General features: G+C 42.1%; 1 protein-coding gene across 3 annotated transcripts in view; it reads right to left on the reverse strand.

The window, feature by feature from the left end:
* The window catches only part of FARS2 (phenylalanyl-tRNA synthetase 2, mitochondrial), a 605,344-nt gene that overhangs the window by 267,655 nt on the left and 323,623 nt on the right, over positions 1-14,066 (reverse strand). For all 3 annotated transcript variants that reach the window (XM_075554131.1, XM_075554130.1, XM_075554129.1), the window contains one exon: positions 3,792-3,952. In XM_075554131.1, coding sequence (XP_075410246.1) covers positions 3,792-3,952 — 161 coding nt within the window. The remainder of the gene's footprint in view (positions 1-3,791; positions 3,953-14,066) is intronic.

Genomic DNA, 14,066 nt, shown 5'->3' on the forward strand with positions numbered 1-14,066 from the left:
CATAAGTGACTACTTACTTAGTCATTAAAAATGACTGTAATTATAGACCATCCTTGCTGGTGATTTATACTCTGGCACTGTAGGCTGTGAATTAATATAAATACATAAGCATTGTTGATAAGAGCATAGTATAAATATTAGAAATCAGCCTGCTGACTTCACAGATGGCTCTCACTACCTTGAAAGGGAGATACAAGAAAAGTTGGCTGCAGGTCCCTGGAAAACATTCCATATGTAAAAAAGAAAACAAAACAACCCTCCCCCCCCCATCCCAATCCAGCATAGCAAAAGGCAGTCAGGTTTTTTTTAATTTAAATACTTTTATTGGGGGCTCTCACATCTCTTATCACAATCCATACATCCACTCAGTGTGTCAAGCACATTTGCACATATGCCACCATCATTATTTTCAAAGCATTCTCTTCCCACTTGAGCCCGATATCAGCTACACATTTCTTCCCCCACCCGCCCTCCCTCATGAACCCTTGATAAGTTGTAGATTATCTTATATCATCCTCCGTTGCCCCTCACCCACTTTTCCATTATTCATCCCCCCTGGGAGTGGGGGGTTCTAGATTGATTCTTGTGATCAATTCCCCCACCCTCCCCTAATCCTCCTGGTATCTCTAAGCTCCTTGTTGGCCCTGAGGGGTTTCTGGATTCCCTGTTATCTGTAGCAGCTCTTCTCTGTAGCAGTGTGTATGCTCTGGTCTAATCTGACTTGTAAGGTAAAACTGAGGTCATGATAGGGGGGTGAAGGAAGCACCAAAGAACTGGGAAAAAGTTGTGTGTTTCATTGGTGCTATGCTGCACCCTGACTGGCTCATCTCTTCCCTGTGACCCTTCTATGAGGGGATGTCCAAATGTCTACAGGTGGACATTAAGTCTCCTCTCCATGCCTCCCCACCCCCGCAACCCCCCATTCACCTTGGGTATGGTTTTGTTCTGGGTCTTAGATGACTGTTACCTAATCCCATCGACACCTCATGATCACACAGGCTGGTGTGCTTCTTCCATGTGGGCTTGGTTGCTTCTGAGCTAGATGGATGCTTGTTTATCTTCAAGCCTTCAAGACCCAAAACACAATATCTTTTGATAGGCGAACACCATCAGCTTTTTTCATCACATTAGCTTATGCACCCATTTTAACTTCAGAGATCGTGTCGGGAAAGTGAGTAGCACAGAATATGGCAGTCCGTTTTATCCCTTTGGATCTGGTTGTATGAGATGACACTTTGTGTCCCTTGCTACTCTGAGGGTGAAAGCCTGAATATTTTTTTGGCGGGGGTACATGCATGAATGAAATTCCCATGTCATTCCTTTTGCCGAAGTCAAATGCATACATGTATAAAATGTGAGAGAAATAGACATACGGAGAGAATGAAAAAAGTTTAAAAACATACATGTCACTGCGAAGCAAAGAAAGTGATGTGATTCTCACAGCTGGACCTATTAATACAGACAACAAAGAAATCCTGAAATTTTCTGTATTAAGTCTTTGTCTTTGCTAGCAGGTGAGAAGAAATGCTGTGATCACAAGAAGAGACAAGTTCGTATTAAATGCCTGTTCTCTCAAGATGCTATGTTACATTCTATGTTGGGCAACATTTAGAGATAATGCCAGCAAAACAGATCTAGGAACTGTTCCAAGCCATGGAGATTAGCAAATTATTTCAGGCCCAAATCATAACACAATTCTGCAGAGGACTGGAGGATTTAGAATATTAACTAGCAAAATGGGGAATAATAGAAGGAAAATTAACTTTTGGCTTCTACATTCATATGCATTGGTCAGTATCTTTGTTAAATTCTAAATTCACCAACATAAACCTTCATCATTAGATATCCACTCGACTTAGTGACTTGGCCAAATTCTCAAAGCCAGGTGATTATATGACAATTGGTGTTATGTGAAAATGGAGGATGACCACATCAAATCACAAAACAGAACATGACTACATTATTGCATAAATGCCAAATGATATCACTGTCTAACTGTCAAACCACCGGGAATCTCCACTCAGCTGAATTGACACATAACCTTAGACATCACAGCCAGCGTAACTCTTACCTCCGTGTTCATTACTGCCTTACGCATATTATTAGTTCACGAAATAGCCATAGAGTAAACTTTTTACTATTGCTGTCAATGTACAGGTTGGGTAACAACATTGTCAATAAACGCGAAGCAGAAGTTCTCCCAGACGAGTTTACAATTCTCTCATCCTCTAGATTTGAAACAAGTGGAAGGCAAGGATTAGCACTTTCACCGATTGCCTCCAGCATCTAGCTCAGATTTTTAGTATGCACGCAGCAGTGTAACTTACCAGGTTTAATAGTATGAGTTCCGAGGTGGATGGCAGAATAAATATTGCAAGCACAAAGATACTGTGCTTACTATTCTATATTGAAAAATTCCATACTTTTCTAACACATCAAAGATTCTCCTTCTAGGAATGGCTGGAATCTGTCTCTCTATCCCATACCCATCGTACGTTCCCGAAGAATTAAAGCCTCTTCTCAAAGTCCTAATGCCAAGTCGGTATGGCCTAGTCAGTAGGCAAAATAAGCATGGACTTCCTTGTGCTTGCTGATTAACTTGTACCAAACTGTTCCACATGTTTTCTGTCATATCTGACATATGGCTACGCCATGTGAAACTGGGCATACACTACACTAAACTATGCTTGCGATGACACATAAGCAAACAAGGAGTCAAACTCAGTCACAGGAAGTTTCAGTCTTCATAAAATATAATATTCATTAATAAGGCCCAGCACAGTAGGGTTGTTGAAGATTAACTCTGGCAAGGAGTTTTCCTCAAGAATCAGCATGCATATACGAGCCCCCAATAAAATGATTTTAAAAAACCCAAATAATCCCCCACCCCCGCCAGCATACTTCACCTCTTGATCTTTTTCTGTAGCGATCACTGTCTAGTAAATTCTCTTGGGTAGTTTATTGCATCACGTGGGATTGCTATGACTCAAATCGAATTTGACAGCCCCGTCCCCAACAAAAGCATTAACAACCATTAATCCAGAAATCAGTACCAACTGTATAAAAAAATCAAAGAATTATTGTGATTTAGAACGATCAAGTTCTTGCTAATTATTAATAACTGCAGTGAAAAAATAGGCTGGAATTTTTTTGCTATTATATCATCCAAGTTGTTTATAGATTCTTTTGACATTCCTGATCTCTTTGAAAATTTGATGAAAGCTATATATATAGACCCAAAACTAAAACAAAAATCGCCGACCTTGAGACAATGCCAACTCACAATAGCCCCACAGGACAAGAGAGAACTGGCCCTGTGAGTTTTAGAGCCCTTTACAGGAGTGGAAAACCCTGTGGAACTGTTGCTAGTTTCGAACTGCTGACCTTGCAATTAGCAGTTCAATGAGTAACCAGTATATCATCAGGGCTCCAGCTATATTCCAGTGTATCCCAATGTGGGTGATATTTCTCCCTGTGGGCGCTGCAATGATCCAGGGTGACCAGGGAGCTGCAACTGCTGATACATGCACTTTATCTTGCTTATGGGCTACCTTTTTTTTTTTTTTCTGAGAGTGGGGTGGTAGGCCAAATACACTTGGAAACTTCCCCATAATTCGACCCTCTGCATAATTAATTCCTATATAAAATATCTGGAGGTTCTGAACCTCCTGTATCTTCATGTTAATGGCCTCCAGTCCACATTATTATTTTAATTGTTATATTTTCAAGCACAGGATTTCTCAATCATTGAAAATAATTTCTGTGATTATTAATTCTTGCCAGTACTTTACCTGAAATTTCACCCTCTGGTTGATATCGGATACACGGAACTGCTTCAGGAACCGTTCATCCTCACTCCAGAATAGGCGGATGTCAGGAATGTCGTACAGGATCATGGCTAGCCTTTCTAATCCTAGACCAAAGGCCCAGCCAATCTTCTCCTCAGCACCAGCTGGAGGTAGAAAACAAAGCAAAATAATGATTTTGAAATGTATGAAGACTAGACAAAACCAATAAACCAAACCCACTGCCGAGATCCTGCCCAAGTCACCCTGCATAGAGTTTCCGAGAGTACAAATCTTTCTGGCAGAAGTTAGCCTTGTCCTTCCCACACAGAGCGGCTCTTAAATGAAAGACTGGTGGTTCTTACCTGTCTAAAAACCTGGTGATCTGCTTCTGCAGAGATTTGAACTGCTGACCTTTTTGATTATCAGTCCAATGCTTACCTGATAGTGCCCCAGGGTTATGCCTATTTCTTCCTGTTGAATATCAGGAACAGGATGTGTCCCTGAGTGGCAAGGCATGGGGAGGAGTTGCATAGACAGTCACTTCCATTTTCCTTCCTCCCACACTTCACATTTTCCTCACCGGAGCACTCTGGCCTAGCATTTTCTTTATCATTGTCTTATTCTCCAGGCTTTTTAAGGTGTGGCTTTGCCTCTGAGCTATTGCATTGATGAAAGCAGGAGAAAAGGTAGCCTCTTCTCCTGTGTAGCTTGCCAGGCAGGCAGGAATGGCGGCGACGTGCAGCAGTAGCCATTTCACATTCAGATAATGTGTTAGGCCTTCAAAAAGTTCTCAGATGCATTAGACACAACTGTCAGTCTAGCAAGGGCCCCTTCAGCGACTTCAACAACACAGGGAATGGCTGAGCCCCACTGAAAGGTAGACATCACAGCCTTCACCCCAAAGGTCAAGCCTGTTGTCCAGATTATATCAAGGCCACAAAATCTAAGGGCTTATTTCATGCACATCAGACAGAGCAAGGCAGATGATGTAGACTGCTATCTGAAGAAAGGAAGGGAGGGATTCACCCTGCTGAACCAGCTTCAGGAGAGAGCTCAGGAAAGGAGCAACTTTCTTTTTAAAAAAAACATCTTATTAGGGGCTCACACAACTCTTATCACAATCCATACGTATACCTACATCAATTGTGTAAAGCACATCTGTACATTCTTTGCCCTAATCATTTTCAAAGCATTTACTCTCCACTTAAGCCCTTTGCATCAGGTCCTCTTTTTTCCCCTCCCTCTCTGCTCATGAGCCCTTGATAATTTATAAATTATTATTTTGTTATATCTTGCCCTATCCGGCGTCTCCCTTCACCCCCTTTTCTGTTGTCCGTCCCCCAGGGAGGAGGTCACATGTAGATCCTTGTAATCTGTTCCCCCTTTCCAACCCACTCACCCTCTACTCTCCCAGTATAGCCTCTCACATCCCTGGTCCTGAAGGTATCATCCACCCTGGATTCCCTGTGCCTCCAGCTCCTATATGCACCAGTGTACAACCTCTGCTCTATCCAGACTTGCAAGGCAGAATTCGGATCATGATAGTTGGGGGGGGGGGGGAGGAAACATTTAGGATCTTGGGGAAAGCTGTATTCTTCATCAGTGCTACATCGTACCCTGACTGACTCATCAGAAAGGAGCAACTTTCAACTGCACCCCAAAAGCTCCTGTGTGACCTGAACTCTGAAATGGCATTGAGGAGTCTCCCCTTCTGTTGTCCAAGTCCAGGAAAATTCCCTTCCCTTTAGTGTAAGCAGACCCTCTGACTAGTCACTCTAGGATTAGGTTATATTATATAATATTCGATCTCAGTGGAATGGGCAGAGATTCTCTTGTTGGCTTTGGAGAGGGAGTTACCAAGTACCATGAGGGCCATGGGACTAGTGCTGAGGGTGGTCTTCAAAGGAGAGAGCCAGTAAGAAGACAGGGCCTCCCCTCCACTGTCTTGAGGTACTGAGTGACCTTGAAGAGGGCTCAGCACTCCCAATGAGAATGTGGCCCGCACCTCAGGATAACGACTTTGGCAGATCCTGAGCAGAGGACACAGCCAGTCTCCAGCTTGACTCCTCATTCATAAAAATCAAGACAACAAGGTTTGCTGAGTATGAGCGCATGTGTTCAAGGCAACAGGGATCTAAGCTCTGGGGAAAAGTGAAAGGAAATTCTGAACTGAGGCAAAGGCCCAGCTCCTTACTAGCTAAGGACTGGAAGGGCAGTGGAGGGAGGCCCTGGAGTGACACCTAGTCAGAACAAGACTGCGGGTAAAAGAGTTTCATCCAAAGCAGATTCCAGCCAGATGCAGCTGTGCATATTGAAGATGAGATCACGAAAGGAGAACAGTAGAGGGTGTGAGGGGGGAGGAGCAAAGAGTGAAGGGCAGGTGGCATGCGGGAGTGTCTGTGTTTGTAAGAAGGAAGAAGAATGAAGGGGATACTTCACTACAGGGACAAGGGTGGGAGTCAGCGACCAACAGGTCAACTGCCTAAAAATCAGTTAAAGATTGAAACAAAATTATGTAAAGTAATTTAAACAGATGTATGAAAACTTTACTGAAGGGAGGCTGGTGATCAATTCAAGGGAAAAAGCACCTTTTATCTGACTTGTCTTTCTTCTCTGCCCTTTTAAAGTGACAGCACTAAAGTCTTGGTAATGAGTTTCCAGGACCAGCACCCTCATTCACTGCTGGTCGGTTACAATATATACTTAAAATTTGGAAAGCAACATGGCACTCAAGGGGAGGCCCATAAAAACACTCATCCACTTCATTCTGACGACTTTAGTCCAAAATTTAGCTTCAGAAAATAGTTTAACAGAAGCAAAAATCTCAATGAAAGAAGTTATTCAAAGTAGAAATAAGCGCAAAATCATGAAACTGAAGTACGGTTATGGATTAAAGCGTGTGCCCTGAAATACATGTCCACTTGGCTAGGTCATGATTCTTAGTTTTATGCAGTTACTCCCCATTTTGTAATCTGATGCAATTATCCTACATGTTATAAATGCAAACTCTAGCATGCCAATGAGGAAGGGTGAGTGGCAGTTAAGTTAATGAGACATAAAAAAGATCAAAGAAGCAAATAGAGAAAAGCATCTTCTTATGAACAAGACAGAAGAGGTGGGGGAAGATCTTATCGTTCTCCCTGAACGGAAAAACTAACTCCTAAACCTGAGGGAAGACCTCTGATAAGACACATGGAGATCTCCAATGAGTGCCAAGAATAGAGATACTGGAAGGAGGCAAGGGCTTTCATGCAGAGCTGACAGAGAGCGAAAGCCTTCCCCCGGAGCTGGTACTCTAAATGAAAACTTCTAGCCTCCTAAACGAAGAGAATAAATTTATGTTTATAAACAGAATAACTAATGTAATACCCCAAATTAGATATTGGCTTTAAAACGTTACATTTTAATAGAGTCATTAAATACATGCTTATGGAAATAACAGACTAAACAAAATATCGAACACCAATAAAATATTTCCTGTAATATACCTAATTAATATAAATTATAATTGTGAGATGAAATGAGTTTTTCTTTAAATCAGAGGACGCCAGAAGTTGTTAGCAGGGAGGGAAGGGGGAAAAAAGAGGATCTGATTTCAAGGGCTTAAGTGGAGAGGAAATATTTTGAGAATGTTGAGGGAAACAAATGTACAAATGTGCTTGACACATTGTGATAAGAGTTGTATGAGCCGAGCCCCCCAATAAAATGATTTTTTTTATTTAAAAGGAACTAAAAATAACCCCCCAGACGCTGTGAAATTAAACAGCAAGATTCTACAATGATCCATGAAACAAAGAAGAAATCTCAGGGAGGTTCTAAAAGAACTTAAAATGAACAGAATTGGAAGACACCTGACCATGTACGTCTCAGCTAAAACAATTATCGCACGAAGCTGGCAGCGTAAATGTTAGGAATGAGTAAGTCTCATATCAATGATGTATAATATCACTTTAAGAAACTATCAGAAAAAGAGTAAAGTAACTGAAAAGAAGCATGTAAGAGCCCCCAATAAAATTATTTTTAAAAAGTAAATAAGCAAGTAAAAAAGAGAAAGAAACCTAACACAGATAACAGGGCAGGCGATGAAAGATGAGTCCCAAATCAAATGATCAGAAATTACAAAAATAAAATTGTGAGGTTCCCCAGTTACGGAGTGGGTGACAGACTATAAAGGGACGACAGGGTCATGCGTGCTGCCCAGTAACATGGCTCTGGAAAAGCAAGCCACCTGTTGAGTCCTGAGATGGCAGTTTGGGCTTGGGCCATGCTCTGCCACCACGCTGAAGAACAGTTTCTGAATGGAAAAGGCTGAGAGCTAGCAGCAGCAGCATCTAGAAAGGACATGACCAAAACACCCCTTGGTAAGGCTGCAGAAAAGATCACAGCTTAGAAATCGTCTCCACAGATAGCTGGTCCTGCTACTCGATTATTGCCAAACAGAAGGGCTTAAGATCAGCACTGTATATAGAATGCTGTAACGATGGACACATGATTTTGCATTTTGACAAAACTTTTAGGATGGTAAAAGATGAAACTTAATATAAACTATGGACTGAATGTATTACAGGAATGCACGATGTTAGTCATAGAAGAAACAGTGTGCAGAGGTAAACCCCAAATCAAACTTACTGCCATCAAGTTAATGCTGACGTACACTAGTGACCCCTTGACTCACAGAGACCCCTCAAGACAGGGCAGAGCTGCCCCTGGGAGCTTCCAAGGCTTTAATTGTTTATGAAAGTAGAATGTTGTGTCTTTCTCCCACAGGTGGTTTTGAACTGTGGATTTCGCGGGTCACAACCCAGTGCATAACTACTACCCCACCAGAGTTCCTGTGTAGGGGTAAAGAGTTAACATAATGTGAACTCATTGAACTTACTAAGTAAACTTCTGTAATGCTAAAATTGCTCTCAAGAATAAATGAAAAACACCACTGGAATAAAAACTATAGTAATTATTCAGACTGGTTAATATCTAGCAATTGTGTTCAAAAGTTCAAAACATTCAGTTCCTTGCCCATACAATTCCCAGTTATTTTTCTCAGAAGTTTCACTAGCCCTGCTTAAAACTAGATGTTCTATAGCTCTTTTATAGGGAAATTTCAATGGCCAAAGTGGATGACAGGCAGGCCTACTTTGAAATGTTCCCTGGGTAAATGATGGCAGTTGTACTGAGCCTGAAGGCCAGCTCTCCTAAAGGGAAGTGTCCTTCTATCTGGCTTGTTAAAGCTCAACCCTCCTCCTCCTGTGTGTCAATGCTTATGGGGCAGATCTTCATTGGGAACAGCGAGCAAAATCACTACAGGCTCCTGTCTCTGACTGTACACTCCCTCTATAAAAGCACCACGTTGTGATCACTGTGTCATTTGGCCCAATTACAGTGTGAAGAGGATACCACAATGTCCTCTCAAAGATGCCTACAACAAAGCTGCATGGAATAAGCTGATCTCAGGGCAGAGAAATTCCTGTTGGGCTTTCCTTCTACTGAACAACTCAGTAGCTTTTCACTTTAAATATCGATGACCTTACATGATCCAATGACCTTCTATAACCCAATGGCTCCTTACTTTGGGCTCATGGAAACTCACTGCCAAACTTGTAGAACACACACACACACACACACACACACACACACACACACACACACACACACACACACACACCCTGCCTCTGTCCACATCACCCAAGGGTAGTTCTCTGTGGGGCTCTTGTTTCCATTTTATTTTCTTATCTCATCTTTATTATCTCAACTATGTATTTTATACCCTTGGACATACTTTTATGAGACAATCCAGGTTCTTTATGGAAGAGTGAGGTATAAATAAATAGACCCTTATACATATTGTTAGGTGAGGCAGGTACAATTCTAGATCTTGGGCACTGTTCAACTGTAATTTGCAGCCAGATACTTCAGGGCTGACAGGGTTTTAAAGCTGTATTCCCTCCACTACACAACCCCCCACCCCACGTGTAAGTCCTGGATGCAAGTTCCCAGAGTCTCATGGACACTTAGGTTTCTGTATTCTAAAGGGTCCTTGCCACCCCCATTAAATGCATTGTTGAAATGTAAACAGCCTCGACCATACATAGCTTCAAAGTTTCTCCTCATAAACTTATTTTGTTATAAAGACAAAGGATAAATAAAAACTTTATCAGATATGGGAAAACATTTTTTAAATTATAGAAAGTATAATTTCCCTTCACTATCAATAGGGATCGACTCCTAGGAATTGCTTGTCTTAATGAATTGGCACTTTTTAAAAAACATTTTATTAGGGGCTCATACAACTCTTATCACAATCCATACACATACATACATCAATTGTATAAAGCACATCTGTACATTCTTTGCTCTAATCATTTTCTTTTTTTTTTTACATTTTATTAGGGACTCATACAACTCTTATCACACTCCACACATATACATACATCAATTGTATAAAGCACATCTGTACATTCTTTGCCCTAATCACTCTCAAAGCATTTGTTCCCACCTAAGCCCTCTGCATCAGGTCCTCTTTATTTTCCCCTCCCTCCCCATTCCCCCCTCCCTCATGAGCCCTTGATAATCCACAGATTATTATTTTGTCATATCTTGCCCTATCTGGAGTCTCCCTTCACCCCCTTCTCTGCTGTCCATCTCCCAGGGAGGAGGTCACATGTGGATCCTTGTAATCAGTTCCCCCTTTCCAACCCACTCACCCTCCACTCTCCCAGCATCATCCCTCACACCCTTGGTCCTGAAGGTATCATCCACCCTGGATTCCCTGTGCCTCCAGCTCCCATATACACCAATGTACAACCTCTGTCCTATCCAGTCCTGCAAGGTAGAATTTGGATCATGGTAGTTGGGGGGAGGAAGCATCCAGGATCTGGGGGAAAGCTGTGTTCTTCATCGGTACTACCTCACACCCTGACTGACCCATCTCCTCTCCTAAACCCCTCTATGAAGGATCTCCAGTGGCCAACACTTGTGCCTCGGGTCTCCACTCTGCACTTCCCCCTTCATTCACTATGGTATATGAATTGGCACTTTTCTAAATTAATTGTTGAAAGTAACAATGAAACAACATAGCAATCAAAATTTGTATTTGAACAGAATTTGTGATTACAAAGTATTTCTCCTATCCTGTTTCCCCCTTTGGTTGAAGATTTTATTGTGGTTTGGGCCAAACTTTACAAGCAAATTTGCTTTCTATGGAATACTTCACACACATTTTGTTTCCTGCCTTTAGTTGCAATCCCCTTGATCTAATGGGCTCCTCCCACTTCTTCTCTGAGTCCCCCATTTCCATACACCCGCGCTTCCCTGCCCTTTCCTGCCTTCTGAACTGTGTTTTGGGGCAAATGTTGTTCTTTCAGTCTCCCACGGCTGAGCGTTGTGAGGCGCACACAGGAGCGTTTCCGGTCACGTTACATGCTTGACTGCTGTTCTGCTGAAAGGTGATCTGCAGCAGCGGGTTCAATGCTGCGTCTGAAGGGTGACTACGGTTCATGGTCTCGGAGGTCCTACCCGTCTCTCTCAGCCGATCATCTCGTGCATTTTTAATGAGTGATCATGAGCAGTCAGTGGATGAGCACAATCTAATGTTTCTGGTCTCGGCCAGTGGAGGCTGTGATATAACAGTGATCCATTAGTGTGTTGAACTCATTTCGTCTGAGTCTTTGATTTTCTTCAGTCTTCTTGCTGTGATAGGAAAGGCCAATAGTTGCATACTGGCTGGCTGTTCAGAAACCTTCACAAACCTAGTCACTTCGATAACCCTACCAATCAAATCAGGACACAGAACATCTTCCATGGCCTGTGCTTTACCTACTGACTGACATGTGGCTGGAGACTAATCTCTCAAGCCCAGTGACTCAGTAACTACAACCGAACTCCTTGGGGGACTGAGTCATTGAGCCTGAGGGATTAGGATCATAGTAGAGGATATTTCTACACATGCGTTTGTATGTGCTGTAAAAGTATCCGGTTACAGTACAGCAATCTTCTATCTTCCTCAGCAAGTGCTCCGAGTTCTCCTCATTTGCAGCAAGTTTGTGTCATCTGCATATGGCAGGGTGTCCATAGGCCTCCCTCTAATCCCCATGCTGTCCTCTCCTTCATAGAATCCGCTTTCTCTGGTTGCTGGTTCTACATATAGACTGAATAAATGCGGTGAGAAGGCACGACCCTGATGCGCACGTGTCCTGATTTTAAACCTACAGAATTCCCTTGCTCTGTGCACACAGCTGCCTCCTGATCCACGTCCAAGTTCGGCATGAGCACAATGAAGTGCTCCGCTAGCTCCACTCTTCTCAAGACAATCCCTAGTTTCTACGATTCCCACGGTCTCGTGCCTGTCCCAATCAATAAAACACAAATCTCTTTCTGACATTCTCTGCTGCCAACCAAGATCCTTCTGACACCAGAAGTCCCTTGTTCCACACCCTTTTATGAATTTCAACCTTTCCACTGTGTTATCGCAAATATCCTGATAGACCCTGTCATTATACCATAAAAACTATTGAAATGACTCATATAAATGTTTGCTAAGATCTATCAACAAATGTCACTTTTGAATGTTGCCTTTCATCGTGGCATAAAATCCTCCACACTGACTGTTCTGCAGGTTTCTATAACGAACTAGAAAAGGAAGTGTCACTATTATGATCTATGTCAGAATAGATTGCTATAAAAGCAGGCCTTTTACTGTTGTCCACCTTATACGTCAACCTTTACATACGAGCAATATAGAAGCACACATACTATCAACCTAGACGTAGAACAATGTCTACCTTTGTGAGGCTCTCTAACATGACCATAAATTATTCATAACCTGTAAGTCACAAGAAAGTGATTAAGAAAATTTCTGAGGTGTGACATAGAAGCATGTGGAGTGCATGAAGAACTTACCAAGCTTTAAGTTCACTTTGACCAGCATGCTGTAAGAAAGCACAGCATGTGTGGAAGGATTCTCCCTTATCTCTAACCTTGAAGAGAAGATGTATCTACTTTCTAACAAATGGGATCATACTGGCACTTGATATGTAGAGCCAAGGTGGAAAGTTCACATATGCACACTAAATTCCTTGAGTGAAGGTAGAGAGAGAACTGAGATTCTGTCTGCAGCCATCAACCTGGGAGCCTAGCTGAAGGAGACTTCTGCTGAGTTAGAGTTGTGGTAAAATGATTTCTTGTAAATTATTTTACAATTAAGTTTTGCTTGACTCTTAAAATTGTGTCTCTAAAAGCCTTTTGCTTAGACCACTTATTAAAAGTATAAGTCTAAAGTCTGCAGAGATCTAGATTTTAACCAATAAGCTAAAATTTTAATTCTGATCCTCCAGTCCTACATCAATGTTGTAAAATCTTCTTGCATGCCTTACCACACTACGTTGCAATAAACAAGTTTACGCAGTTCAAACCTGAGTATCTATTAATTTCCTTAGACTTCTAAAATCCTACATGACACTGGTCTTGATGGAGCTCAGAGTATGTTGCCTAAGCGAGCATTTAGCTATAGTCTTGGACAGAAGCATTCACTTCATTGGCTTTCATGCTCTGAAAGAGTTGAGCAACATTAAAAGTCCTGTGAAATTCCACCAAATAATCACTATGTAGAGGCAGGACGGGAAAGGCCAACAGCACCTATGTTTACTCTGATTTCCTCTCTTCTACCAGGACTTTTTCTCCATAGCCTGTTCTCCAGGAACAAGTCTTGAACCGTGTCCTAGGAAAATTGACACGGGATGATTGACTTTTCAAACGGTGCCCAGACATTGATCTCCTGCCTGAAACATTTCATTAGTTACAAATAGCTTTGGCCACACACATTCCTGTCAATAAGTTCTCATGCTATGCAAAGGCAGCCCTCTTTTTCAGAAAGAACCTTTTCTGGTGTGGACTATGCATTAGAGTCTATTAGTCTTGAAATGAGTTTTCATTAATATAATCAAAGTAAAACAAAACAAAACTTTATAATATGCTGACAACAAACAAACGAATTAGAATCATCTGAAAAACCTCTTGTTGGACCATCCATCTCCTTTCTTTCAGTATCCTAGATTTCAGCAGTTTCTGGTGTATATGCTAACCAATAGGACATGAAGCAATTCCCACGGGTCTTGCCCAGTGGGAGAGGATCCTTCGTATAGATGTCCCCAGCTGCCCTTGGAGACCTGTCATCCCCATGCTCCTTCAGCCATCAACCTACGTGTGGTGAGCATGGCTAGCTGCCTTCCCAACAATCGGCCTTCATCCTCTGCAGTTTGGGCAGATACCGTCTTCCAGGGAATT

This window comes from Tenrec ecaudatus, chromosome 7 (genome assembly GCF_050624435.1).
Source record: "Tenrec ecaudatus isolate mTenEca1 chromosome 7, mTenEca1.hap1, whole genome shotgun sequence".
NCBI lineage: Eukaryota > Metazoa > Chordata > Mammalia > Afrosoricida > Tenrecidae > Tenrec > Tenrec ecaudatus.